General features: G+C 33.6%; 2 protein-coding genes across 5 annotated transcripts in view; one reads left to right on the top strand and one right to left on the bottom strand.

The window, feature by feature from the left end:
* The window catches only part of CEP85L (centrosomal protein 85 like), an 84,898-nt gene that overhangs the window by 27,762 nt on the left and 30,438 nt on the right, over nt 1-26,698 (bottom strand). For both annotated transcript variants that reach the window (XM_008138853.3, XM_054722601.1), the window contains exons 4-5: nt 1,517-1,638; nt 39-156 (exon numbers count right to left, since the gene is read on the bottom strand). In XM_008138853.3, the coding sequence (XP_008137075.2) occupies nt 39-156; nt 1,517-1,638 (240 nt within the window). The remainder of the gene's footprint in view (nt 1-38; nt 157-1,516; nt 1,639-26,698) is intronic.
* PLN (phospholamban) lies at nt 13,911-24,752 on the top strand. Of its 3 annotated transcripts, none has more exons than XR_008557349.1 (2): nt 13,911-14,002; nt 14,889-15,009. XR_008557349.1 is itself a non-coding variant. In XM_054722602.1 (2 exons), the coding sequence occupies exon 2, from the start codon at nt 22,522-22,524 to the stop codon at nt 22,678-22,680; it is 159 nt and encodes a 52-aa protein (XP_054578577.1). In that variant the 5' UTR covers nt 13,911-14,002; nt 22,502-22,521; the 3' UTR covers nt 22,681-24,752. The 3 variants fall into 3 exon arrangements, 2 of the variants coding, with proteins under 2 accessions (XP_054578577.1, XP_027999166.1); XM_054722602.1 differs by lacking the exon at nt 14,889-15,009 and adding an exon at nt 22,502-24,752; XM_028143365.2 differs by lacking the exon at nt 14,889-15,009 and adding an exon at nt 22,433-24,752.

Here is a 26,698-nt window from a genome sequence, read left to right as displayed (position 1 = left end):
TATTAATAAAACAACTATAAAATCCTCTGTAATCTTACCTGCAAACTAGACAAATAAGAATCCCCACAGTTTACATAGTGTCCTAACATGGCATGTTGTGCCCGTAATTCATTATCCCTTATCCGCTCGTGTAGGTGAGTAATTTGTTGCTTCTGCCTGCAAAACATAAATTGAAGTCACAGTATAAAAAATGTTTTTTAAAAGTGCAGCATAGGAAATATAGTCAATTATATTGCAATATGTATGGTGCCAGATGGGTACTAGACTTATCGGGGTGATCACTTTGTAAAGAATATAAATGTCTAATCACTATGTTATACACCTGAAACTAATATGATATTGTCCGTCAACTGTAATTGTAAAATAAATTTAAAAAATAAAGTATTAATTTCAGGATTATACAATGCACTAAACTATAAGTGTTCAAAATATATACCAGCTGTGGGTCTGTGACTACTCATAGGTACAAAATTCACTTGTATTAGAAATATCAAGTATTTTTAAAGCTTTTTCATAAAATCAATTAAAACTATCTTTCAGAATCTTCATTATCAAGCATTAAGCATATACTATATGTCAGGCTCTGTTCAAGAGAAAATAGAAAATAAGGAAGTCCAGATGTCTATGCTCTAGTTCATACTCCAGTAGGTCTTTACTTTCTAAGTAAAATCTTTTGAAATTTCAACTCTTAAATATATTTAAAAGTTTGAATTAGTGTTTAATTTTAAAGCTAAAATGTTTACTATTTAAAAGTTTGAATTAGTGTTTAATTTTAAAGCTAAAATGTTTACTACTTTATCCCATATAAGCACATGAAAATAAGTGTAAGTAGCATTGATTAAACACCTCCTCAAACTATTTCCCAACCACCATGATACTGAGCATGTTTAATTATCTCAAAAGTATGCATAAATGACAAAGAACCAATACATATCGCAGATAATATAATTAAATAATATTAGTTTATTGCTCAAAGTAATCAGAAAACTGTTAAGTATATAAGATTTTTTTTTCAGAGCTTTGGTACTCAAACATACAAAATTTTTGGTATATATACCCCCATATCCAAAATTCTTATCTGTAAGTCATTTACTTTAAATATTCATGATTTTCATAGTTTCTGTGCCTTCATATCTAACATACATTAAAGGAAATGATATTAAGGTAGCTTTCCAATTTGATATTTCCTAAGTGTAAAATACAAATGTTTACTTGCAGCTTTGATAGCTCATTAACATTGCAGCTAACTTGCAACATGTACAAAGAAGATGAGTTTCCAAATAATGCATTACTCTAATGTAACTGGGAGTATGGTAGAAGAAAGACAGACCGACCCACCAACCAACCTGTAGTTCTGTGTGTGGTTCTTAAAAGGACTGTGATTGGGGAAAGACAGACAATATACTTGGTAAAATTCTATTTTTTTAAACTCTACATAGTGGATACAAAGGTATTTTTTTAAGTCTACATTTCTGTGTGCCTGAAATATTTAGTAATTAAAATAAAATAGACTCACCGATCAATTACAATTTCTTTCTGCCTTAGTAATCCTTCCTTTATTTTCAACACTGATTCCCACTTTGTGAAATCCTGATAGCCAGAAGGTGAATAACTTTGACGAGATGATCCAGCCAAAACCTGCACAAACATGTTTATACTGTTAGTATTCTAAAAATGTCTAAAGGACCTATTTATATAGCATCTAGTATTTTCCCAATGATTTTCATTAAAAAAGGGAGAAACGCACCTTTGAAAAAAATTTTTAAAACTATCTGAAATCACACTTGTGAACACAACATAACTTGAAAACCATCAAGGAAGTTCCAAAGTAAATGTACAAGTCTAAGGAAGAACTAGTGTCAATAGAACATTAAATCTGGCTTATTGTATTACTATATGTAAAATCTTGTTCTCATCTTGGGGAAGCTTTCTGGAAAAGAGATTCATCATTTTCTAAAGAAGGAGTGTAGTAAAAGAATATACAATGTCTAGACTAGACAAACATTACCAAAAGGGTTTCCAAAAGGAAGTAAAAACAGTGCCTGTAGCATTCAGATTCCAAATTGTCATTCATCACATCATCATTTAATTACATTAAAATTTCAAAAGCTAAAATGTTTGCACAAAGTAGTAAATATATCCATAGAAAATATATCCATAGACAATATATTAAGCAGATAATCTAGGTGACTACTGGCCTCTAGTATAAATATCATTTAGAAAAAAATATTCTTAGAATTTAAGAAAAATTTGAGATATTTAAAACATATCAACGACAATAAAAACCAATATGACAGATATCCTCAAACTTCTATTGCTGAAACAAAAATTTAATACTGGTGTATTAAGTTGAACTGTGTCCTGTCAAAAGGATATGTTGAAGTGCTAAACCCCAAACATCTCAGAAACAGGGTTTTTGCAGATATGGTCAAGTTAACATGAAGTCATCAGGGTGGGCCCTAACTAGTATGACTAATGTTCCATGAGAAAGGGAAATCTGAACACAGACATGCACATGCAGAGGGGAGAGACATTTTCATCATGCGAAGATGAAAGCAGAGATTGAAGTGATGCATCTACAAGCCAAGGAAAACAAAGGATTGCCAGAAAAGTACTAGAAACTTGGCCTGGAACGGATTCTTCCTTACAGCCCTCAGAAGGAACCAACTCTGCTGACACCATGATTTTGGACTTCAAACCTCTAGAACTGTGAGACAGTCCATTTCTATTGTTTAAGTTACCTGGTTTGGGTTCTTTGTTATGGCAACTCCAGGAAACTAATACATTGGTAAATCAAGTAGGAACATAAATTCCTTGACAAGCTAAATGATACTATATAAACACCACAAAGCAACTTTAAAAGAGTTCAAATGTGCAACGATATTTTTATCCTTTGTTTTTCCAAAGATGCTGACAAGACCTAGTTCTGAATAAACCATTAATTGTGTGACATCAACTAGCCATAGAGTAACCCTTTAAGTTAAGATGATTGCCAAGTATACTAGGACGGGATGTTTCGGGCAGAAAGACAGGGCAAGATGAACAGACTAAGAAGAGAAGAAACTAGGTGACAACAGAGTACATAACTGTCAGATGGGCAGATATTTGGAGTGTGACACATAGTGTTACAGGGGCAGATTAATCAGATACCCTATCTCTGCATTTCATTCTTTCCCTTGCCTAACATACACCTCAGGCTTATATTCAGCTAGTATACACCAATACAGATATGTTAGCTGTTATAATACTAAATTACTTTCACTGTGGTTGGTAACTAGCTACTGCCCAAACCCCCTGAATGTCCTCTCCACTACCCACGCCACTGCCCAGGACATTCCATCATACAAAAGATTGTTACTTCTTGGCACATAAAAAAGGGCCCTCTCAAGATCCTGTTCATTCATAAATGGCATCCTTTCTGTTTGATTTATTCCTGCACTAGTCACACACCCCCAACTCCCAGCTCAACACTACTACCAACATATATTTAGTTGGAAGAGCTAGGATTCATACCCAGGCAGCCCAACAAAAGGGCACCAAACTGTTACTCTTCTTCTACTATGGTCTAATTAAGAAGGTATTGCAAATTTTATCACAAGGGCTAGAAAAAAAACCTGAAACTAACTGCTCTTAGAAACTAAGAGAAGATTCAGCACTATACACAAATATTGTTCACATTAAGAGAAAGTCTCTACTTATTTCAACTCCATGTTACTTAATGACTATCAATTTATTAGGCAAATCATTTCATAAAATTTATTTTGTCAAATGTAGCTCAAACAAAAATTAAAACAATAAAAGCTAAGCAAAACAAAAGACTATATCATTAATTCCAAAACAACATAAAATCTGGAAATGACCAGAATGATTTGGTGAAACATCTGTGCTATAGTTTATCATACTAAATATATCATTTATTTGGTGACTAAAAGTAACTATATTTTATTTATATACTGAGTTAGATATTAATTAATATACTTTTACCAGTTGACATATTAAATATTGGTTTTATACACTGTTATCACACTTAACAAAAAACATATACGGTAACTTAAAGACTATGGTCTCTTCTTCCAAAGATCTAAAAATGGCTCCTCCATTTCTGATCATCACACCTCAGGAAAGACCTATACCATAATATCTGAAGCTATGTTGTGTTATAATCTTGTACCTATTTGAATAAGACAAGTGCCTAGGCAATAGATGATGAACTTCTCAAGAAGACATTATTCTATTCTTTATAAGTAATCTTCTAAAAAAAATTTCCCATGCTAACAACTTCCTAAGGAAAAGGCTTTTCTTGATTTAGCATCAAGAAAGAGAGGGAGTAAACAGAAGGAAAAAACAGATCTGCAAGAGAAAAGCAAATGACAATACTACTTGGTTTAATACCACTTGGTTTGAACCACTGGCAGGATGGACCACTACATAAAGGACTTGCCAAATACAATACTAAATAGAATGGAGCTCTTATTACACTTAAGGCTAATACAGTTAAGCATTTCGCGTGTAGACAGTAGACCTCAACAAAAACAAAATATATAATTACCACACAGAATACCTATACTTCATTTTTCTCTCTAAAGTAGAACTGAGGGGGAAATGAAGACCTTGTCTGCTAGGGGAGAATACTTAAGTACTCAAAGGTACACTATATATGACACAACGTTAGTTTCATCTTTTCATCACTTGAGTGCTATTCTACACATGCAAATAACTGAGATAAACGACCAGATGAAGTGAATACTGTGTGTGCCACATTTGGGTATGCCAAAATATGACTGTGGGACTTCAGGACATGCCACTCCAAAATGTGCTGCTTTGACATTATTTTGAACTGTAAGCACTGGAAAAATCATGCAGGGAGAGACTTTTCTGAATCCATTCATCTGCCTGAAGATCCTCCAAAAGGAACCCAATTGTCTTTTTGAGTCCCTCCTTTTCCCCTGGGTATCTTCTATGTGTACATGAGAGATATATACATATTAATAAATTGATTTGTTTTTCTCTTGTTAACCATCTTTTATTACAGGCGTCTCAGCTAAGAACTAACTCAGAAGGGTAGAAATAAAATTATTTTTCTCCCCTATAACAACGTACAGCTGGTTTTAAAGATTGTCAATACTCTCAGACAGGGGTGGTGAATGTCCGGCCCACAGGCCATATATAAGGTGCACCAAAATCATTTGGTCTGGCCCTGACAAGGCATTAGGGGTAAGTTAAATGTTTGACCAAATATAGCAGGCTAACTTTTAAGTTGATAATTTTGTATGGCCCACGAATGATGTTATAAATATTCAAATGGCCCTTGGCAGAAAGAAGGTTCCCCACCCCTGCTCTAGGAGAATAAAGAGGCTTTCTGTGAAGAGAGAGGACAGCCCTGCCAGTGTGGCTCAGTGGTTGAGCGTGACCTATGAACCAGGAGTCACGGTGCGATTCCCAGTCAGGGCACATGCCGGGTTATGGGCTCTCCCTCTCTAAAATCAATAAAATATACATATTTTTTTAAAAAATAGATAGGGAAAATCATGCTTCAAAATATGAAAAAATAGAAAAGTAGTTTATATTCAAATGCCCTTTCCTCTTGTGACCCATTAGTAACACATTTTTATCCCGAGTAGTAAGAAAACAACTAAGAATTCCTATTCAATAAAATTGTAACTTTCAGGAGAGGCATACCATTTTGTGGCAGTTATATATTGGTAGTAAAATATTCCAGAAAGCATAGATATTGCTTTGATGGAAGCTGAACAAGACACTGAAGAGATATTGAATATTTCTAGAAAAAAATGTTTCAAAATTCACATATCAATAAAGTAGAAAATTACTATTATGCTGTTCTTAGAATTTCAAGCAGTTAGTCATATTTCTACTTGACTGTTGCCAATATAAGTAATCAAGGAGAACATAATTGCTTAAACTTATGAATACACAATTTATATTTATAGCTTCTGAATAACATAATTTCAACTGACATGAACATGAGATCTAAAAGATAATTACAAAGGAATATAACTCTCTCATCATTGATATTTCTATCTCTTCTTCTCTCTACCTCTCTGAAATAAAATATATATATTTTTTTTAAAAGATAGAGGACAATCCTTCTTCAATATATGAAAACTGTCTGAGCTAATTTAAAGTATGGAATGGAAAGGATGTCATCAAAGTAACAAACATATCAAAATCTGTACAGGTGGAACTATGGCACTTTTTACAAGTAAACATTTTTCATACATATTTGGTAGTTACCAAACTCAGGGACAGAAGAAAAGTCCTCATTTAGCTGTTTTAGCTAAAAATGCATAAGATACAGTGTTGCAATGATGATTTAGAGAAGAAAACAGCAGTTTATCAGCCAAGGAAGAATCATAACTCTCTGCATCTAGACCCAATCATCCAGATTCACAGGCCTATAATACATACACAATCTACCTGTTATTGTAAATAGCAATTTCCATGCTCATACCTGAATAGGGATAGTGGGCATCTACAACAACCCAAATACATGCTACTTAGATGAGACCCAATGATATGAAAAGTTGCCAAAATATGTCACTTAATGGTCAAACATGCTTCTAAAATAAGCTTACTAGTTGCAGCTGAAAATAGCTCCAAATTCCTTGGCCTCGTCCTGGACATACTGTTAAATTTAGATAATCTAGCGCTACCACACTTAACTGGAATACAACCTCTGTGATTCTTCAAGTTTGTTATCTCACCTTCATTTGCTTTTGTTCCTTAGCTCATTCACCACTCACAACATGTCAAATAGCACAGCAAATCTTCCTCTGTTTCCTGGAATAGTCTATCTAAAGAGATACCCTATCAGAGCTTTTTGGTAAAATAATCATAATGCTTCACCCCCAAAATAAATTCATAAAGCTCAAAAATAAAAATGAACTACAAATTACATAGAATTTAAAGAACTTTTATTCAGCAAGAGAAGGAAAAACATAGATTATATGATTACTAAAAGAACTGTGCATTAAAATAAAATCTGTATCTTACTATATTACTAAGAGAGCGGTACATTTAATAAAAATCTATATATTAACTAAGTCCATGCAATTATTTATGAAGTATATTACTACACATTTTCTCTAACAAAATAAAACACAAAAAACATATCAAAAAATATTCAATCTGTAACTTCTTCCTTAGAGTGACCTATTAAAGACCCAAGTCTACATCTTGACACTTGAAATTTAAATTATAGAAGGAACTGAGCTGTTAATGATATTATTTCTTTGTTTTGTCTTTATTACTAACTCTATGCTATCTTCAATGGTAAAAGACCTTAGAAACAAATGATAAAAAAAAAAAAAACTAATGAGAGGAGCATATATCTCTTTTTCTATGTCATAAAAATACATGTGCATAAAAATAGAGAACCTAGAGGTATTACTAATTTCCACTGTGCTAAACAACTAATTACTATTAAGCCCTTTATTTCCAGGAAGGAGCATGTCCCCTCTCAAAAATCAATTTGTTTTATGTCCAATATGTGTTTATATTACCATGGTGTGTGTTTTTTTTTAATGCCAACAAAGGAAAGATCATGCACAACACACGATCTTATTACAGTCACAATGCAAAAGTGAAGGGGGGAAATGGTATATCCAAGACTGAGGAGCAAGGCAAATACAAGATTATAAAATCAGAACAAGTTGATTGCTGTTCAGTTTAACATCCCTTCATATATTTTTCTAAAATGTTTAAGAACCAGAGATGTTAAGTGATTTGAGCCTAGTTTATTACTTGGCTCATAGCACACAACAAAAACAAGACGATTAACTGCAATCCCTCAAGTATATTTCTCAGCCTTCAAAAAAAAAAATCTAAAAATATTTCCAACAGCACAGGAAGGTACTGTAATTAGAGTATTATGATAGTAATCAGGACAGTGTTTCCTTTTCCAGTTTAGTCTGTATCATGGTAAGCCAGGCTGTAATCTTTTGTAACCCCTGGGACTCAGCACAGAACCTGACAATCTTTGCTAAATATTGAGCAATCTAAAAATTATCTACAAAAGGCTGCCATCTTCCAAATTATCATTACTTAAAATCTCTATTATCATTTTCAGAGCAATGATGTATTTAACATAAATATATACACTTTAAAGATACAGTTTAAAGAACAGTCCACAAACTTAACATCTGAATAAAAATCATGTTTTCCAGCCTTGATTTAGCTTCATTTCTCTCACACCTAGCAACTCTCTGAGTAATCTACATAACTAATTTAATTTTAGCTTGCATTTTAGACATAAATGTGAAATATAGTCATTGGTGGCCAGAGTGGGTTCTATTTTGGAGGTGTGAAGTCTCCAGCACTTTCTGATTCTCTCACATACATTACACAGATTTTTAATTATCCAAATTTTGAATTTTTAGATATTTTATTTTCTCAAGTAAGATTTTTAAATGTCAATATATTAATGCTGGAATCAAAAATAAACTCTTCGGATATCATGGCCCCGACTAAACAATAAACCTATAAAAATGAATGCATTAACAGGGAAGCCTAATAAACAACTCCGCCGAAAGCATCTCTGGAAACTGACGCAGGGCTGGTCCTGGAACCCACTTACCACCCACCTTTGACCGACTCAAGGGCAAATGAAAACAGCAGATGATATGTTCAGATCCTTTTGCTGTGTTTATAAACTTTTAATTCGGAGATGGTTGAAGATAAAGCACAGATGTCCTGAGATATATTAAAACAATGTACAACTCTCAGTATATTAAAGTTCTGATAAAAAAAATTACAATGTCTCCACATCAAGAAAGTAAACTTATTCATCTTTTTTCACTAAGACACTTTACATCTCTTGCTTGATAAGGTAAACATGAGTTCCACATATCAAAATCCATTTTACATAACCTTCTCAACAATGCATCTGGCTATTATGTTTTAGAGGGTCCCACCTGAGGCAATCAAGGACTTAAATGTTAAAATCAAAGTCTTTATATAAAAGCTCAGACCTAAATTAAGGTAAGGGTATCTCCCCCATCCTCAGCTCAGGAGCACAGTTAAAAAGGTCACCTGACCTAAAGCCATAGTGTGACTCCTTTAGTAGGTAAGGTGATTCAGTCATATTACTCTGCATGTTAACCAGTTTCAGTCTAATCCTCACCAAAAAAAATTCTATAAATAGATAATTTTATCAAAGAAGTTTATTGATATAAAAGGAAATGCTGTCACTTAACTACCAAAACTTGCAAAAATTACTAAATTGGAATTCAAATACAAATCAAATTCATTTAAAAGTTTGATTATCCTTGAATAAACTGACATTTAGTTATAACAAGCTTACAGAGCCAAGACTAAAAAAGACAAAGGGAGGTCAAATTTATTTACACAGATGTTCATCAAGGGTTATTTCTATATGGTTTACAATGGCGAAAGTTATAAATCACCAAATATCCAATAAGAGACTAATTCAATATATTATGGCACATTTATATGCTGTAAAAACAACACTCATTTAATATATAATCACATAAAAATGCCCAAAATATAATATGTTTAGAGAATGTGTGCTTATGGTTTGGCCTTCCTTTGCTCTTCACTCCTTTTTTTTTTTTTTTTTTTGGCCTTCCTTCACTCTTACCCTCCAAATATATTTAAACCTTCTTAAATGACAAGAAAAAAAGTTACTTTCCCAGTTATTCTACTCTAATCCCTAATCTCCATCCTCTTCCTCCTCCACTACAATAAGTTTAAAATGGAGAAGGATTTTATAATTGACCCTAACACTTCCTTCTGCAGGACCACTCATTCACAACCAACTCTGCAATCTTTCCTGATTCTCCCTTTATTCACTCATCCAATCATCCATTTAGTCTGGATTTAAGAATTACTATGAGCCAGGTTCTGTACTAGGGAATAGTACTATACAGAATAAATAGCAGTATAAATATGAGTTACTGGATCAGCTCTCAAGGAGCCTGCAGTCTAGGCACATATACTTATAAATGCAATAAAGAGAGACATGATAACAGAGGTACATGCAAAATTGTTTGCCAGAAGGCAGGAAGGGCTGCACAGCAGATATAAACTGAAACAGCACTTGATGGGCAGAAAGGTTGGTAAGAAGGACATTCCTACAAAAAAAGTAGGGAGGCTTAAAATAGAACAATAGCCTGTTCCGAGAGTGGCTGGCAGCTGCACAGGGCCAGAGCACACAATACAGAGGAATGTGATAAGGGATGAAGCTAGAAAGACAGGGCCTAAAAAAGCAAACTAAGAGGTCCGGATTTGAGCTGCGTGAGAACTCAGCCCTCCTCTTTCAAATAAGGGCTGCCCCATACCAGCTACAGAAATATCCTCTCACACAGGAATTCTCAACTTTTCATGCCATGGACTTTTCTGGAAGACTGCTAAAGCCTACTGATTTGTTCTTAAGATGTTTTATATACATAAAATACATAGGATTCCAAATAATGCTTATAGACATTCCACTGTAAAGGTAGGGAAGCGTTAAGTGTGGGCTATGCATATGACTTTCTTCTGTGGAGTGCAGTGAGGAGGGGCAGGGAGTAACCTTACATGGAGAAACCGGATGGACATTACAGCTCAGCCAGGTGATCAGGTTTAACAATAACAGTGGTAAATCATGTTGATAGCATGTACACTTGATATGTGATGAAAATGGCATTTAACCTCTATGGGCTTCCTCTCAAAAACACATTAACCAGTCTAACCATGAGAAAAACATCAGACAAATTCCAACTGGGGAACATTCTACAAAATATCTGACCAGCACTCTTCAAAATGTTTGGGGTCATCAAAAAAGGAAAGTCTGAGAAACTGTCACAACAAACAGGACCAAAGGAGACATGACCACTAAATGTAATCTGGTATCCGGGATAGGATGCTGGAAAAGAAAAAGGACACTACAGAAAACTGAGGAAATCTGAATAAAGTGTGGGTATTTGCTAAAATAATCTGTCTTGGTGCAACTCTTATGACAAAGGTACAATACTAATACAGAATATTAACAATAGGGGAAATGGTGAGTGGGGAATACAGAAACCCTCTGTACTATATTTGTATTAATTCTGTAAATTTAGAATTGTCCTAAAAAATTAAATGCCCCCTGAAGAAGGGAAGGAGGTTAGGGAGCCCTATCTTGTCATGCACCATCAATACAGTTCACTATACCAGCTTTAAAAAAAAAAGCACAGCACTAGAAAGAAAATGAATTATCCTAAAATAATTATTTTTTAAAAACAAATCTGTGATGTAATACTTGTGCTTCTTTGATACATTAAACTACAGTATTTACAGGCAGGTCTAATTATGGTAATTTCAAAGTAGTGAGGAATATCATCAGTATTTCAAGCTCTGAAATTTTCTGAGATTGCTATAGTGACATCAAGTGTATTAACATTTCTGCAGTTTGTGGTCTATAGTCAAAACTTAAGAAGTGCTACATCTCATGTAGAGTTTAGTAAAAATAAAGATGTAATCTTTCCTATCCAAGTTCAAGACCATTGGACTCTATCCATGGACTGCAGGTTAAGGATCCTCTTCTAAAGAAAAAGAGAAAGTAAGTACTAACACTAAATGGACTCATTAAACCCTCACAACAAACCCATTCCACAGACAAGGCAGCTAGGGAAGCTGCATATGGTCATGTGACCACAAGGAGATTCGAATTATATAGTGTGACTCCAAATTAATACTCTGACAGAGCACCTCCAAAAACAGTTTCCAGCCCCTAGTTGTGGAATTTTTGAAGCATACTCTATTGATTATACTGTAGCTCACCAACGCTCCTATTTATTAAACAACTTTCTGTTTAGGCTGCATCAGGTTAAAACTAAAATGTAACATTTCCTAGAGCTCCCTTTGGACTAATAATAATTAGGAGCAGCAGCTAACCAAAAGGAAATGGGTAAACAGAAACCTCCCACTTTTGTACAAATCTGAAAAGTAAATTTCTGCGTCTATTCACTAACTCTCACACATACAGTTAATATCCTTCTAAGGTGGGTGTGTATGCATGTGAGTCACCCCTATGTATGCTTCTAAAGCAAATACAGCAACATGTGAGATATTCATGGCATATTTTATTCAGTCCATGGCAGTTCTTTCGTTTATCCAAGTAGATATTACTAGTATTACTAATTCTCTTTCTCAGAACTAAAGGTGCTTATACTACAGTGAGCTATCCCCTAAGCGTCATTTTCAAATGCATGTACATCTGGCAGGCAAACTTAAAGCAGACTCAAACATGCCAATCCGTCAGTGAATTACAACTCAACATATGGATTGGAATCCTCAGTCTCTCAGAAGATATGTCGTATTTGACAAATAACTGTAAACCACTTTATGCTTGTATTTTGAGCCTAGGTTTTGTATTTCAGTCATCACTGGCAATTGATAATAAGAGATTCTTATTATGAAAAGGTTGAAAGAAAAAAATGCTTATAGAGCACTGAGCAAATGTCAAACATTATTCACGCAGTATTTTTAATATTGGGTTTTACTTTTAATTTGTAAATTTTCCCTTAGCAATGTTCACAGGAGATATTTGCAGAAATATTATTTTTCCATTAGTTTTAGTTGATTCTTTAAATAATGAAAGATTTTGCTCTAGAGAATGATTTTATCTCTTTGAGGAAGCCCAATCATCTCCATTTAAGGACACACAGCAGCCGCTGCAACACATTTTAGTTCCCCATGAGAAAGCAGGCTGAGTTCACTCTGCTTAAGTATTAAAAAATTAAATATTAACAAATAGTTCTCCCAAAATTACAGAAGAGACTTAAAAATCAGACTTTGCAGGTCTGATGATTTAAGTAAATCTAATATATAAACAAAAATCAGAATAAAACAGGAACAATGCCTGGCTTTTCAAAAGAATTCTTTTCCTACTTCTACCTTAAGACAAACCGTTCCAGGAAGTTCAAAATGTCATCCCATTTACTAAAATTTCATTTATACAGTAATTTTCAGGAAAACTGCTGTATTAAATGAGGCACTTCCTTTTAGAAATACTACACAAAAATTTCCAATACATACACACCTATTGTCAACAAAGTATCATTAACTAGGATGCCAGCAATTAAGAATGTGATTATTTCTCTTTTGCTAGAATGTTACGCTTGATTCTATGTCAACTTATTGATATTTTATGGTAATTTAATGCAGCTATTATAAAATCCTAAATACTTCCATTTTAAAGTACAACTTTTCTTGTGGTGATATGCATCAGTTAAATATGAGAATCACTGTTTAGATATTGTTAAAACCCTAATTGAAGGAAACACAAATGTATTAAGTACATTTATTACTTCTTACTTTAGCCATCAGAAAAAGCTAATTTTTTAAAACCAAAAATTAGTTGTTAGCCTGGCTTTCTGACATACATACCAGGTAAGTATGGGGAAACAATGTAAAAATAAAACAGGAAAAGGTAGAAAATTTGTTTTCTGTGAAAATGTTTAATTATTGTCTTGTTAGAAGTTAACATTATGAAGCTGCAGAATTAAAACAACAGCAATTCAACAAAAGTTGTTTGGCTTAAGTCAGTATTGTTATTTTCACTCTATTAAAATTCTTACTAATGTAACTATTTTCATTCTTCAACATTATCATTCTCAGTATACAATCATTTCTAAGCCCAAAGCTGCACGAGTCTTCAAAAAGAGCTTTCTACATCCCAAACCTATTTATTTCATTCATCTATCTCATACTTTTTAAAATCAAAAATAAGAAAATGAGGCATAAAATGTTAATGACCTTTCCACACCTAAAGTAAGACAAATGGCATTCTAAAAAGTTTGGCTGTGATAAGACTATGGCTAACCAATCATAAGTTCAGAATTCCTGTGTGACATCATAAGACCTCCCTAAAACACTTTTTCTCCTCCACCTACTTCAATTGTTCCCATAAATCTGGTAACAGAGAAAACTTTCCAGCTAAACGCCGATAAGACTTCATACTACTCACAATACTCTATATATTGGGATCATCACAACAGTCAAGGTAAGAAATAGATTTCATTGATTTGGGTAATACTTTCTGTAATTCAAACTTACTGAACTTTTAAAAAAAGAATGGCATGTTGTAAATTTCAGTTCAAAGTTAGAAAATAAAATGTCTGCTATGACAAAAGGCTTAATTTCTAAATAAATGCTTATCCAGTCAGTGACAGAAAGAATAAGACAACTTTGAAATGATAAGGGTTATTCATCTTTGATCCTGATTATTGGTTTGTCATTTTGGTTTAACTTTCACTTTAATTTTGCTTTTTAAAAGTGCTTTTTTGCCAATTAAAATACCTTTCAATGATGTTACTATATTAGGTGATAGTGATGAGTTGATTTCTCCATGCAAAGACAATGGCTTCATTTTGTTGTTTGCTACTCTGATAAGAAACAGGATGGGAGTGGGCTATTTACATCTGGAATACTATGAATAGTTGTGGGATTGTACAACATGCACATTACTGGCATGACTATTCCAATATTATCATTATGATTCCCTATAGGGAATATTAATAAACTGGTGTTAAAATATCTAATATAAACTATTTTAAAATGCTTTTGAAGACTTTTTTTTTTGCTATAAAGTCCAGTCAACTTTAACAAACACTGCTAAAAAAATCCAAGCTTTTAATAAATTGAGTTACTTATATTAAATTCAGTATTACAGCATCAATAACGAGTTTGGGAATTTTAAAACACTTGTCAAAACCACATGCAAAATTCTAAAATTACAGAATAGTAGTGCAGCACTTTAAAAACAGACATTAGTTTGAAAGCAAAACATTCCTAAATATCTCATTTGAGTGAATATGATAAAATGAGTGTTTATTCTGCCTCTTAATGAATATGCCTTTATCAAGTTACTATCTCCGAGTGTTCTTCAGTCTCCCCTCCTGCATTTAGGAAGGGGGTAAAGGAAAATGGAAAAAAGTGCAAGAAATGCTCAGGATTAAAGATGCCACAATAAATTGTATAACTTCTGTTTGAATTCTACTCTACTCAAGATGTTACAATCCTCAATATAATATATAAAATGTGTCTTCATTCTTAAATCTCAGTTATGGCATAAAGAATAATACTTCAATTTTATTTCATTATTTTTTATGTATGTCAAAATAAAATTTACCTCTAGAGTTCTAAGTTCCTATGACAAATGTTAACTCTACCACTTTATACAGACAAGAACACTGTATATCCATAAGCAGCTTTCCTTAAAGCATGCAAAATCATTTTTAATTTTTGTCTACTGAGGCACCCAACCTGCCTCTGAATATCACTTTATCCATAGCATGTTTTTCCTTTGATATTACACAGAAGTCACTCAGTGCAGGTGTTTTTATATGCATATTTATTCATTTTTACTCAAATACCAAATTACATCCTCACATTTCAAATGAGATGTTTGTGAGTCTTTATAGTATCAGAATGTCACCACATCACATATTGCTCCAAAAAATTGACAATTTCTAGAAAGAGCATAAATTCTGCTATGAAAGTTTTCCGCAGATAGTGTGTCCAGATTAACAGTGACTATTGTTCAAATTTCAAATATTATGCATCAGTGCCAGACATTTATCCCAACTAGTTCATCTCTATCATAAGGTAAAATTTAAGTATGGTCTTTGTTTATAAAGCTATGTGGTTTAAAATTAAGTGCTAAAAAAGTGTCAGATGGAATAAAATGGAAGAAATGCGAAAGATGTTTAAATTACAAAAAACACTTGAAAGAGCTAGAGTACTTTGCTTTATTAAGAGACATCAGTCACATCACTGTCATTTCCTAAAACTCAACTTTCAAAAATTATTTTAATAGTATTTCAGTGAACATTAAGGAAAAAAATATTCCAGAAAAAAATGCATTTGGTTCATATTTGTACATATTGTTTCTTAATCTCACTAATTAGAGATAGAATATTTGTATAGATAAAATAGTTTAAAAATAAAGAATATTTTTAACTTATTACATTATTATGTAATATTTTAATTATATAAGATATATTAAAATTTTAAGTAAACATTAAATGTAAAGATTAGATTACCTTTCTAAGACTGTATATTTATTACCAATCCTAGAAATAAAGATTCAATTAAAACTTCCTTCTTTATTCTTGAACAATTTTCTAAATGCACTGGTGTATACAAACATTTCATTTGATCCTCTTAGTTCCCTATATGTTTCACACTGCATCTCTAGTTTACAATTTAGGAAACAGATGTGAAAAGGTGAATTCTCAAGGTCACAGAGCTAGGAAATGGTGGAGCCTTGGCCAAGAGCCAAGATTTTCTAACTCTAAACTACATGCACATCCCATCCACAGATTAACGTGGCTTAAAAATAAATCAGGACATTGGAAAAACAAAATAAAAGTCCTCAAATGCTATCAATGGTACTCTAAAAAGCAAAGTTAGAGGATACAAACTTGTTATTTAAATCACTCCATTTCATTTAAAGTTTATTTGTGCATAGGCATTATATCCTTAATAGCCTATATAATATTATCCTGATCATTTTCAAAGCCAGGGGATATAAGAAAATTATAGATGACCTTATTTAAGTAATACACCCTGGAAGGCAAAACTCAAAATAGTTACACAGACTTTAAAAAACAATAACATAATCAAACTTAAGTTTCCTTAACTTGTTTCATTGCTAAAATACTCATGCCTTTAATCTATTTAGTTTTGATAACCTAAAATCCAGGTTAACTTTTCAAAACTTTTCATACTTTGTCCCAGTTATATATTAAATCTTTAATTTTTCTTAATTTCATTTCTGACCTCCTCACATTCTACCATTTAAAATATCCAACCCCATATATTTTGGGGTGCTTGAATAGAGGAATTTTGTCATTTATGCTATGGGAATCACTAGCCTTCATCAATGCTGTGAATTAACACAGTGCTGACCATACCAGCAAAGGAGTGAACCTTGAAGGTTAGAAATCCAGGAAATAATCCTTCTAAATAACAGTGACCTAAGCCAGATAATATGTAGTCTCCTTGAATGTTCTAGAAATAGTGCTCAGTGATCTTATCCTACATAATTCTGATGCATTTATTACCAAATATACATGAAAATGAGACCTGAGTATACATCACCACCCCAGTATACTTGTAGTCAACTGAGGCCCTCTAGTGCTTTGTATAATGTACTCCACCTTCCGGTCTTTAAAAAAAAAAATCCTCTCACATTAGTGGGCATATATTTAACTTGGCATTCATTTTTCCTTAAAAGTTCACCTACACTACCTCCCCACATAATCTTTTCTCAACAGAAGAATCTAGTCTCAACTACTGCAGGGTTAAAAATAATATTTTAATTGCAAATAAATTAATATTAACAAAATAAACATAATGAAGACAAGCCTACAGACAAAACAGCAACAGCAATATGCCAATTTCAAAGAGAAAATCTCTCTGCACTGTTGTTAATCAAGTTTCCTCAAGGCACAGCTTAAAGCAATGGAAACATTTCATTATGGAGTCTTTTTTTTTTTTTTTTAATCCTTACCCAAGGATATTTTTTCCATTGATTCTTAGAATGTGACGGAGAGACAGAGAGAAACACTGATGTGAGAGAGAGACCCATCAATTGGTTGCATCCCGCATGCCCCCGACCACGGCCGGAAGCCTGCAACCGAGGTTACGTGCCCTTCACTGGAATCAAACCCAGGACCCTTCAGTCCGAAGGCCAATGCTCTATCCACTGAGCCAAACCAGCTAGGGCTATGGAGTCATTTTAAGGTCTGAAAATAAACTGATTTTTATGCTTATACAATTCTTTTCATAACCAGGCAGAAGCAGTTGAAGATTCTTTCAAATAGCCAGTGTGAACTAACAAAGCTCTGAAATGTTGCTGTCACATTTAACTTCAATTAGAACTTCCAAGTTTAGCATTAGGCAACCTCAAAAGGAAAATAATTCTATCAAAATAACTTTTGGATGCTAACAGAATGATGAAAAATCTAATGACGAACTCTCCTGATTTAATTCAATAAATTACAAAAAGCTGCATATACAATCACGTCTAGATTATCTAAAAAAATGACAGCAAATAGTAGAAAAAAATAAAATGCCAAAATAATGCCAATACAGACAAATCCTGTAAGCTCAAATCTATACAGAATTCTAATCTTGTGAACCAATTAAATGGAGGGAAAATTTTTAAAAAATGTCAGATTTGAATTTACTAGCATAATATGCCCACATTTACTAAAAGAATAAATAAGCAAAAATAAGAAGAAAGCAAAAATCTGAATTCCACAAATATAGATTTTTAAATCTCAGAAATTTATAATTCAGCAGAGGGAGCGCCCCCAAAAACTGGTTCAGAAAGTTCTGCAAAGGACTAAAAGTACTTAAACTGTAGGTGGGGATGAATACTCAGCATACATATTAATTGCTAGCAATTCATAAAACAGACCACGGAATGTTTTCAAAGGTGGACTGAGGTTCCTTTTGCACAAGATGCATCTGCTAATACATAAGAAAATGACTCGGTGAGGACTCCTGCAGAAACTGATGCAGTACCTTCCACCCAAACTTTGCCTAACGTGGCACACATTTGTTGAAGGATTAGAGCTGCCTGTGGTTTGTCTTTTTCTTCCACCTCAAGAAAACAGGATACTATCCTGAACTTCATTGCATTTACTTCCCAAGTTCACCTTTTTGAGCAAAAAAAAGGAAAAGTAAACAAGCAAAGGCTTTTAAATCCTACAAAAAATAGTAAAGAGTTATTTCTCCCATCCCTCCAAAAATTACAATAATTATAGATGCCACAGACTCACAAGATAACTCTGTGGGCACTTTTCTGCCTCTTACATGTTACTCAAGAGACAGGGATCTGGCATTTCTACAACTGAACTCCTATCAAAGCATCTTTCATATTTTCAATATTCTAATTCTAGGGCTTCAGTAGTTAATTAATTTTTAAGACATCCTCACTCCTCTTGTTCCAAATACCTAACTTACAAATATCATCCTGTAAATGGGGGAGAGGGTAAGGGCTAATTTCTGTCTTCATGGCTGTTTAAGCCAGAAGCAATTTCAGAACATCCCAATACAATCTATTTCTGGTTATCCTAAAAGAATGCTCTAAAAAATTCAGATAAAATGAAAATAAAGTGAAACTATTTTTCTAGGTTCTTGGCTCTAAGAAGGGGGAGTTCTAAACTCAGAATGGTTATGAATGCAGAGAAAGAATGATAAGCCCCTGACAATCATGTTGTTATGATGTAGTAAAGGTCACAGACACCTCCAAACACAGGACTGTGCTTCCCACACACAGCTTTTCAGTTGTCAACATGAAATAGGAAGCCTCATCTGGTATGAATGAATTTTGGCTAATTATCATCATACAAATTTTGGAAGTTCAGCAGAATAGGACTCAGCACATTTCAGACTGTACCACTGTAAAATGAATTGGGTCCAATAAATTGAATGCATACAACAAACACTTCAGCATGTGAAGCAGAGTTGTTTTTTAGTTTTAGCATAAGATTATAAATATATAAGATTATAAATTGACTACAAATCACTTCAGAATTATAACATTTCTAAGTTTGACAAGAAACAACCACTATCTTTATACTCAATTTGCTTCCGAGAACAAACTATCCTTTTTCAATAATAGCTGGCTGTTGAAAGATGAGATCATCTTTAAAGTATATTCCTTACACTTTTATCAGTAGAGAGCTCATCTCTTTAGGGCACACCACTTTGTATTTCACAAACACCAAATACCCATTTGTACAAAGCCTAGTTCAGGTTAATGTTGTTAATCATTGACAACAACTTTTCCAAATTGCAATCGTCTGATGTAAATTCTCCAAGCCTCACTTTCCTCACCTGCAATAGGAAGAGACTTGAGAAGTGTTTGGGGATTATATGTTCAACTATCAAATTCTGTTACTCTAATTGGCTAATCTGTTAATCACAGCACTATCTTTGATCATTATCAATTTTCCAAAAATACTAAAGGAAATCATAAAAATCCCTTATTCAACTTCATTGAGTTATTCAAATAGTACCAATTATGTCCCAAGTGACAGAATACAAAATAAACACGTGGCTCCTTTTATTCATGAACTAGAAGTCTAGTTGAGGAAACAAACATGTAAAACAAAATTGAAACACATCCTGATAGCTATCCGGATACTGGTAACACTAGTGCCCTACTGAAAACTAGCAGAGCTGCTAATCATTCTAACTTAATGGAAGGTTTTATTAGGAAGTGATATTTAAACTGGGCCTTAAGTATCAACTGAAATGTGCCTGGCAAAGAATCCAAGGTGGGGGAGTGGGGGGAACATTCCAGGCAGAGCCAGAACAACATGTGCAAACGACAGAATCATAAAAGGGAATGAAGTATTTATGGAAAGGTGACATGTTCATGTGACTGACACACCACTCACCAGTGTCATAACAGGGAATGACTCTTGTACATACAATGCTTCATGATGAACAACTGGCTAGCTTCCTCCTTTTCCATGTTTTGTCTCAAAACAATTTTTAAATTCAGATCTTTTAAACAATTTAAGTCCTAAAACTGCACAAAAATACAAGCTCAAATAGAAATTGCCAATCTAATTCTTACTCCTTTCTTAACTGTACTGTTAATATATCCTTATACATCCAAATATATAAAGCAATAAAGAAAATCCTCCCCACAACTACCCAATAGTATAAAATCACTATATCTACTATAAGCGAACATAAGCAGAAACAACTTAAAAATGCATTTCCTTAAAGAATAAGAGAAAACCCCTTTATTTCTATAGTATTTTATCTAAGGAACTGAAACCAAAATAATTAAATATATAACAAGTTTAAGCTGCCATTTTCTAAGTAGAGAGTGTTATAGATTAAGTAATAGCCACTGGTATTGGACAATTAAGAATTGTTAGAGAATGTATACTAGATTAAACAGGTTGTTACCAACTCTTTAAGAGAATGAAGTTTGTGATATGTTAGCTAATGGGATCTCCTCACTACAGACCAACACTATGAAGGAGGCCAGAGTCTCCAGCAATGAAAGTGGGTCTAGTATATAATTCCAATTATAATACAGCCAAGTTGAAGTACTGAAACTACAGAATCTAACTACTATTTACCACAGGGTTTCCTTGTAAAAATGAATGCTAAGGTCTCACTGATACATCTCTTCCTCTTTCCCCCTCTCTCATTCTCCCTTCTGCTCTCTTCATCACTAGTCTCTACAAAAAATGGAGCTAACAGGTTAAGATGAGTTTTCATCGGATAGAGAGATGGGAGAAAATTAAATCTGGTAGCTGGAGTAAGGCAGTAACATCTTGACTAACAATGCTATTTCAACAAATGTCAACAGATATCATCTCTAAGCACTAATGATGGTTTTTTATTCCATAATTTTTCTTATTTCAAAATTTATTTAGAAGTATCCTGATTTACAACAAGATATCCTCAAATCTTAGTAGCTATTATCTTTCTACAGTGATGTATTGCTTTAGGTTTTATTTTGTTTTATTAATTATCACAAATAATAAGGCAGCAACTAATTAATTAATCATGCAGAATAGCTTGTGGGAGCTCTGAAAGAAAAGCAAATGGCACCCACTGCCTGTAAGTACAGGTCATTCATAAATAGTTACCATCTGTGGTAGACAATGAGATGATGATTTTATTGCTATGACTTCTGAGCCTGATAGTCTGCAGTACTTAGTATCAAAATTTGTTAAAATGTTACCTAAAATAGTATATTCTACAGAACTATCTATAATAATAAGAGCATAATATGCTAATTAGACCGGATGTCCTTGGGGGGGGGGGCAAGGCAAGAGGCCTGCAGCCGCCACGGCGGTGGGGGCCGAGCCCCTTGCACGAATTTCGTGCATAGGGCCTCTAGTGAAATCATAAAAAGGAATGACAAATATTTGAATCTGTAGTACTGGTGAAACAATTCTCATTTAACTAATTTATTTTGGACTAGATTAACATCCGAAGAACACTTTATTGCATGCATTTCTTATGAGATTTGCTCTAGAGCTGTTAAGACACTAATGCTTACAACAATTATGCTCATAGAGAAATATAGTATTAATTAAACTATATGTAAGAACTTTTTGCCCAAGACAATAGCCCAAAACAAGGTGCACCCTAAAACAACTACATTTCTAATCATTTTGAGAGGAGGAGGCAAGGACTAAAGTTATTACATTCCAAACACAAGACAAATACGACATCATGGTGACCTTCACCAAAAAAACCCAGAGAGACAGGACAGACGAGGAAACACCTGTGTGTGTGCGCACACATGTACAGACTACAGAGATATAAGATGTGATAAATACAAATAACGTTGAGGAAGATGAATTAATACAAAATTGGTTTTACCTGTTCAGAAACCAGGTGCACATATGATCCTAATCCATTTACTCTTTCTACATTCCAGGCTACCTCACAGTGATCTCACATTTGGCTGCCCACTTTTTTCCTTTCTCTTGATCCTTTAAAACTTCAGACTTCCTTGCCTTCCGAGTCATGGAGAAAGTCCAATACCTCACTCGCTCTGCTCTAAGAAGAGCTTCAACCATTGAAATGCCTCAACAAGCACGTCAAAATCTCCAGAACCTATTCATCAACTTCTGTCTCATCTTAATATGCCTCTTGCTGATCTGCATCATCGTGATGCTTCTCTGAAGTGCTGCTGCCATGTCCAGTGCTGCAACCTGTCACCATCAGCTTAAGTCTGTCACCCACGGAGAGGGGAGAAGAGACCACTTCCCAGGAAGAGGAAATTCTTCATGAAAAGATCAAGGTTCAGAAGAAATTATTAGCAAATGTATTCATCTGCTGGATCTTGTAAACATGAAAAAAGGCTCCATTTTCAAAATTAACTTTAAAATGACTATAAGTGTGCATAATGTAACTGTTGATTTCTGCAACAGAGCTTATAAATTTCAATCCCAAACCTTTTCTGAGGATGAACTAGGAGTTTAGTTTTGAAACTGTACTGCTAACAAGTCACTTCATATATAATGCATTAGCTTCACTGTTTGGGGTAAATATAATTTATATTGTACTGTAAAAGCCTCTTTTATGTTTATTATGTATTTTTCAGGTCTTCACCAAGTACCAAAATAATCACTCAAATGACATGTCATTATTTCAAATAGCCCACTGATTCCTCACCTTTTCTTTATTATTATACAGACATCTCTTTAGTAACTATCATAATCTCCATTCTAAAATATTTTACTATCCTTACCTTAACATTGTTTGAAGTTCATGAGAATCAAGTAGGAAAAAGAAGACCATACTATTACATAAATAAAATTTCTCTTAAACTATTTTTTAAAGAATTATAGAATGCTAGTACATGTAGATAACCATAAATCTATTTTCTCTAGGACATTATGATAAATAAAGGAGAAGTGCTGGTTAATTTAACTGATGACAGTGTTATTAGCCATAATTACTACACTAATAGAATAGAGTCTAACCTTAATTTATGGCACTGTAATTGATTATCTGCGTTACAGTATATAACTTGGCATACTCTATCTTTGGAATCATGAAATCTTAAGACTTCATATTTTATAGGTTGTCTTCTATCCTCATACTCAATGTAGGCAAACAAAAGAAAAGAAAAATATAACAACTCAAGTATTGAAAAATAAAACTAATTCTTTGATTACATTTTGAAATGAACTTTTTCTTATTATTGTTTATGACAGAATATAGCTACTTTCCTTAATCTACCAACCAGATGGTAAACACTTATATGGTAGGCCACTCTACTACACTAAATCATGCGCCCCACAATAGTAATCTATAATTATTTTCTTGCTGAATACATTTCCTATTTCCCCTCTTGCAACTACTCATAAAACAACAGAAGTAAAAATTAGTGATGAAAAATATATTCAATCAAAATTTGGTAATTTAAGTGGACTCAGTTGGAAATGAAGTATAAAATGGTTTACACATACTGTATTATCCAATAATTTTAAGTTCAGTTCAAGACATATTACTAATATAGCAATTATTAAAGGAGTAGAGAACATTTAATTTACTGTATGATTTGTTAAAATATGGTTACTAAGTTACTAAAAGTATTTGAAAAGTCAACATTGACCTTGATTTATAACACCAGTGCTGGCAGCGGAATAGTGATAGAGACATTATTTTTAAAATTTTTCTGAATTCCTGAGCAGTACTGGAGATGGGAGGGGGTTCGCTCACAGCTGAGGAACAGAGGGGAAAAGGATCTCATATTTACAAGGGCATTTCTTGAGCAAAGCTATGGGTTAGAGACCCCTAATATCAACTAGAAACTTATAAAGAAGACACACATTCACCTCACTGGTGCAATTACCCATGCAAAAAGTAACCAAGTTCTATAACTAGCTGCATGATCTTATAAGTAAGTGGAAAATTTGAAATAACAAGCTCTATTCCTTTTAATATATTTTTCATCACAACATCAACTTCAAACTGTAAACTGTGCAGATATCGGGCTTTCCTTAATAAATTACAAGTAAAGATTGTTTTTCATTCTGCCTTTAATAGAAATTAAAACCTTATACTTGATGATTACAGAACACTGTAACTCAGGTATAATGCAGAACAAAAACCCATTCTTTAAATGTTATTTATTCTGTTTATCATGATGTATAATAAAGCAATGTATTTTTAAAAATGTAAATGCCAAATGCTCAAATACTTTCTACTGTATAATAAATTCCAAACTTCACAGTTCTAAAAACTAATTACTTTTAAAATGTTGCCTTTATATTTTAGTTTACAATGTTTATTTAATGCAAATCACTTATATTAAAATGACCTTCTTGAACTCAGTGAAATCATTCTTTAATACACTCATGATTGATATGATGTATTATCATAAAAAATCTAATATAAGCATTTTTATTTTGTGGGTTGTTTTTGGTGACTATCCCCATTATGATCAAGATTTTCTAGTACAGACACAAGAGGGCAGACCTACATAAAATAATGAATTGCCTTCTACCTAGCAATGAGTTATACTTTAGTTTTCAGTCTTATGGCAAAGAGGAAAAATGATAAATTTTCAAAAAAATTGTGCTCTTCTAAGTAACAGCACACTTTAAAATGTCTAAAAATTATATTCTAATACTATATAGGAAAGTTGACAGATAAAAAAAATCAAGTATTACTAATTTTATTTATTAAAGCATGTATACAAAATTCATTTATATGCTTTTTCACTAACTAATGAATGTGTCCAATGGAAAATGGTGTGTGTAGAAGTACACACTCTCCATATCCAGCCCCTCCCCGCAAGAAGAAATGCAACAGGAACATGGAAAGACATACATTTTTCCAAAGAAAAAACAAGACTTTGTTTTCTCTTCTTGTGGGTCAGACAGCTTCTGGGGAGGGTGGGAGGAGAGGGGTGATGTACAACAGAGGAAAGAATCTAAGACATTGGTGGGCATTTCACATGGAAGCCTAGACTCCAACCAACCGAGGCACAGATGGCTTCTCTTCATTCACAAAGGAAAATGCCTCAGAACACTACACTACCTGTACTGTCGCTGATTTGGTGGAAAACGTGGGAATCAAGGAACACTATGCACAGAAGACTGTAAAGCTGACTCACTAATTATCCTGGACTGAGTCCTCAGAAGACAAAACTTCCATGTTACAATATTAATCATCTGAGGAAAATAAGAGGGGAGCTGTGAGGATCAAATGAGATAAAACACTCCAAGAGCTACAAAGTTCTATATAAACCTATCATGGTGTTAGATCATGACTCGCCAGATTCCTTTTCTTGGTTTAAAAACATTTTTTTTCACTGTGAGAGTTTTGTAGTTGTGCTTAAAAATCATACACATGCTCACATGAAAGAATAGGCTGATCCTTATTGTAGCTCTCCCCTCCATGTAAAAATTAGACTCAAGAGAAGTCAATGTTTTAAAGAATCTTTTTTAAATCAACTAAGATAAGAGCTTTTAAAATAATAAAGATAGCACTGGACACTCCAAGGAGAAGTTATTTAAGATTTTTTTTTCTGAATCTAGCCAGTGTGGCTCAGTGGATAGAGCATCAGCTTGCGGACTGAAGGGTCCCAGGTTCAATTCCAGTCAAGGGCTCATGCCCGCATTGCGGACTTGATCCGAAATAGGGGGCGTGCAAGAGGCAGCCAATCAGTGATTCTCACTCATCACTGATGTTTCTATCTCTCTCTCCTTCTCCCTTCCTCTCTGAAATCAATAAAAATACATTTTTTAAAATATTTTTTTCTGTAATAGTCCAAGAAGGGAATTAGATGAGAAGTGATCATTTAAACATTGCAATTTAAGTGTCTGAGTTTTCTTTACCTAGTTTTATCTTTCTACTCCAAAACTTTAAAGCACTATAGAGATCATCCCAAATAGGGTTAATAAAAAAGTAGAACTTTCCAGGGTGCGTGCAAATTTTGTCCCTTGGTAGCTTTCTTCCTCTACCATGTGCTGGGAAGATTTAAAAATAAGTTTTGCTCCACAATACACCTTCAAGATGCCTATCCTCACTGCACTGTTAGGTTAGGGAAAACTTTGTTTATGGCAGAGATTCATTCATCTAAGCAGAATGAAAGAAGGAGTGAATTAATACTTAACCTTTAAATTCAACCCATTTTCTCAGTTACCTTTCTATCGCCCCCACTTCAGGTTGGAGTGGAATACTCAGC

This window comes from Eptesicus fuscus, chromosome 10, assembly GCF_027574615.1.
Source record: "Eptesicus fuscus isolate TK198812 chromosome 10, DD_ASM_mEF_20220401, whole genome shotgun sequence".
In the NCBI taxonomy this organism is placed as follows: domain Eukaryota; kingdom Metazoa; phylum Chordata; class Mammalia; order Chiroptera; family Vespertilionidae; genus Eptesicus; species Eptesicus fuscus.
The sequence above is the reverse complement of the archived record's forward strand: the minus strand, read 5'-3'. Positions and strand labels throughout refer to the sequence as shown.